This window comes from Scylla paramamosain, chromosome 34 (genome assembly GCF_035594125.1).
Source record: "Scylla paramamosain isolate STU-SP2022 chromosome 34, ASM3559412v1, whole genome shotgun sequence".
In the NCBI taxonomy this organism is placed as follows: Eukaryota; Metazoa; Arthropoda; class Malacostraca; order Decapoda; family Portunidae; genus Scylla; species Scylla paramamosain.
The window spans coordinates 3,522,501-3,525,017 of record NC_087184.1 but is presented as its reverse complement, the minus strand read 5'-3'; the positions used below and the strand labels follow the sequence as shown (position 1 = coordinate 3,525,017).

At 38.1% G+C, this 2,517-nt stretch overlaps 1 protein-coding gene across 3 annotated transcripts in view; it reads right to left on the bottom strand.

Annotated features, from left to right (window-relative positions):
- Positions 1-804: 804 nt before the first annotated feature.
- The window catches only part of LOC135090044 (AP-3 complex subunit sigma-1-like), a 45,140-nt gene continuing 43,427 nt past the window's right edge, over positions 805-2,517 (bottom strand). For all 3 annotated transcript variants that reach the window (XR_010261744.1, XR_010261745.1, XM_063986282.1), the window contains one exon: positions 805-1,790. Coding sequence is in view for 1 of the 3 variants with exons in the window: in XM_063986282.1 (XP_063842352.1) it covers positions 1,668-1,790 (123 nt within the window). In the remaining 2 variants the exon portion in view is untranslated. The remainder of the gene's footprint in view (positions 1,791-2,517) is intronic.

Sequence of the window (2,517 nt, the reverse complement as noted above, 5' to 3'; positions counted from 1 at the left end):
CATATTTCCCTCCTTTCCTCATGACTGTAGTTGTATGACCACCACAGTTAAGGTCAGTAGTGACATTTAAGTTGAGGTGTATGAACCAATGTAATCATGGGGAGTTGGAAGATATTCAAGGAAGGCTGGAAGCTTGTGGCTGATATTTTCAGAGAAGACAAGCCTAACACCATTCCAAAGTTCAGCAATGCCAGTGGTGCCACGGTAATTGCTTCATTGAAACCACAGTGTTTAGCTAACCCTAGAGTTGCATTTACAGTAAAATCCCTCTTATCCGGCATCAACGGGACCGCCGACATGCCGGATACTTGAATATTGCCGGATACTTGAATAGAAGTGAAATTATGTCCACAATCACCACCCTACACTCACGCATCTTACCATAACAAAGATCAGGTGATCTTAATCAGCAGCTGATCTGATCAGCTGCTTAAGTGTAAGCACAACACGTTTCCTCTTTTCTACAACTTTAGGCATGATGAAGGTGTCAGGCGATAAACAGTGCACACGCGGGATTGAGTCACTGAGTAAACACAGTGCAGTGGGCTGCGGATGGTGCGAAGCAGTGCGCTCTGGTGGCGAGGGGACAAAGTATGCCTCGCGCGGGAATTTTAATCGATTTTATGAGTACACATTGATTTTTTATTGATTTTAAGGCTCAGGGAAAAATGTGCCGGATACTTGAAGCTGCCGGATACTCGAATGCCGGATAAGAGGGATTTTACTGTACTTATTTCTTATGTTGAGGTTGTGCTATATTTATAGTTGCTATTTTTTTTGGAATACAGGAATACATAAAGGGCATTTTGCTGAAAATATTTATGTAACAAAATTACAAACAATGTGAAATATGTGTAGTGCGTGCATATGGTGAGGCTGGAACTGCTGCTTTTCATTAGGTGGTGCATCTGGGCATGAAGGGGTTAAATTATGACTCACCATCATATGCATCTACTTTCTGTTTCTGACTTAAACAACTTATTTAAGATTTATCTTTCACCATGTCAGATATTTCAAAAGAAGAATAAGTAAGTAACTCTCTGGTCACAATAGTAAAGACAGTGGATAACACACTCGCACACACTTATGGTAAAAAAAAAAAAGGACATGGGACAAATTGAAATTCTTATGAATTTTTCAAATAATTTTCTTCTGAAAGATTTTGGCTGCTTGAGCAATCTGGAAGGTTTAATACCTTTTAACTGAGTTTCTTTATATAACAAAATGAACCATAAAATTATACAATAAACACTATAACCTTAATGATCAGTTTAACCACAGTTATGTAGATAGGAAATAAAAGCTTGTGAGATTCCAAAGATCCAAATCACTTCATCAACAACTATGTTACTGCTGTTAATATGATATAGTCACTAAAATGTGACTGTTTGCAGTTGGTGAGTTATTGTTACTGGGTCTGAGCAGTTGACTGTTACATGAATGAATTTTAAACAGCAGCCTTCCTCCTGTCTGACAATGGTTTCCCTTTACTGAATCCTTACCTTGCTGTGTTAGGGAAGAGATGAAGATAATAACAATGATGATGAGTATGTTAATATTGGAATTTATGGGGAAGTAAGTTACAATTCACGACTGCTAAATGTTACATCCAGCAGAGCATTGGAACCCATGGTGGGATGGAGGAAGAAGCAGGAGAGTGGAGGAGGTCAGAACTTGAGGTCCTTTATTGCAGCAGGCAGGTCAGGAAGCTTGATGTCTTTGATCTGTTGTGGGAGGTTCATGTTTTTTACTGCAGACACTGCACGGGCAGGAGCTGCAGCCAACCCAGCCTGGGAAAAGGGTAATTTACTTATCATTACTGTATTATTATTATTATTATTGTTATTAATATAATTTATCTATTTATTTATTTTTATTTAAGGTTTCTCTCTCTCTCTCTCTCTCTCTCTCTCTCTCTCTCTCTCTCTCTCTCTCTCTCTCTCTCTCTCTCTCTCTCTGTTGGACAAGTGACAATTTGCAAAGTTTTCACTATGAAGTTATAAAAATAACAAAAGATATGACATTCCTACTAATTATGATGTGCCAACTGATATAATAGCATGCTGCTGTAAATAATACTGCACATCACGATTTATAAAACAGCTGATTATAAAAGATGGTGCAAAATTTTTGAGTTAAAATTGTACTTCCAAACTATGCATGCAATATTTGACTATCCTGCTTAATGATGCAACTGTCCAAGAGAAATGAGTATTCAAAAAAAAGCTTGTTGAATTTTGGTAAAAAGACTTCCTTTAAAATTAGTCAAGCCCAGCTCATTTGTAGAAGGGTGGTTACCAATGGAAGGCTGTTTGGTACCTGGATATGTATTACAGTACTAAAGTCATCATTTTGATGTATCGATCAATCATCCTTCAAAACTGGTTATCAGGAAATAGGAAACATGTGTGACAACTAAACCTTCAAGTAGGAGAGAGAGAGAGAGAGAGAGAGAGAGAGAGAGAGAGAGAGAGAGAGAGAGAGAGAGAGAGAGAGAGAGAGAGAGAGAGAGAGAGA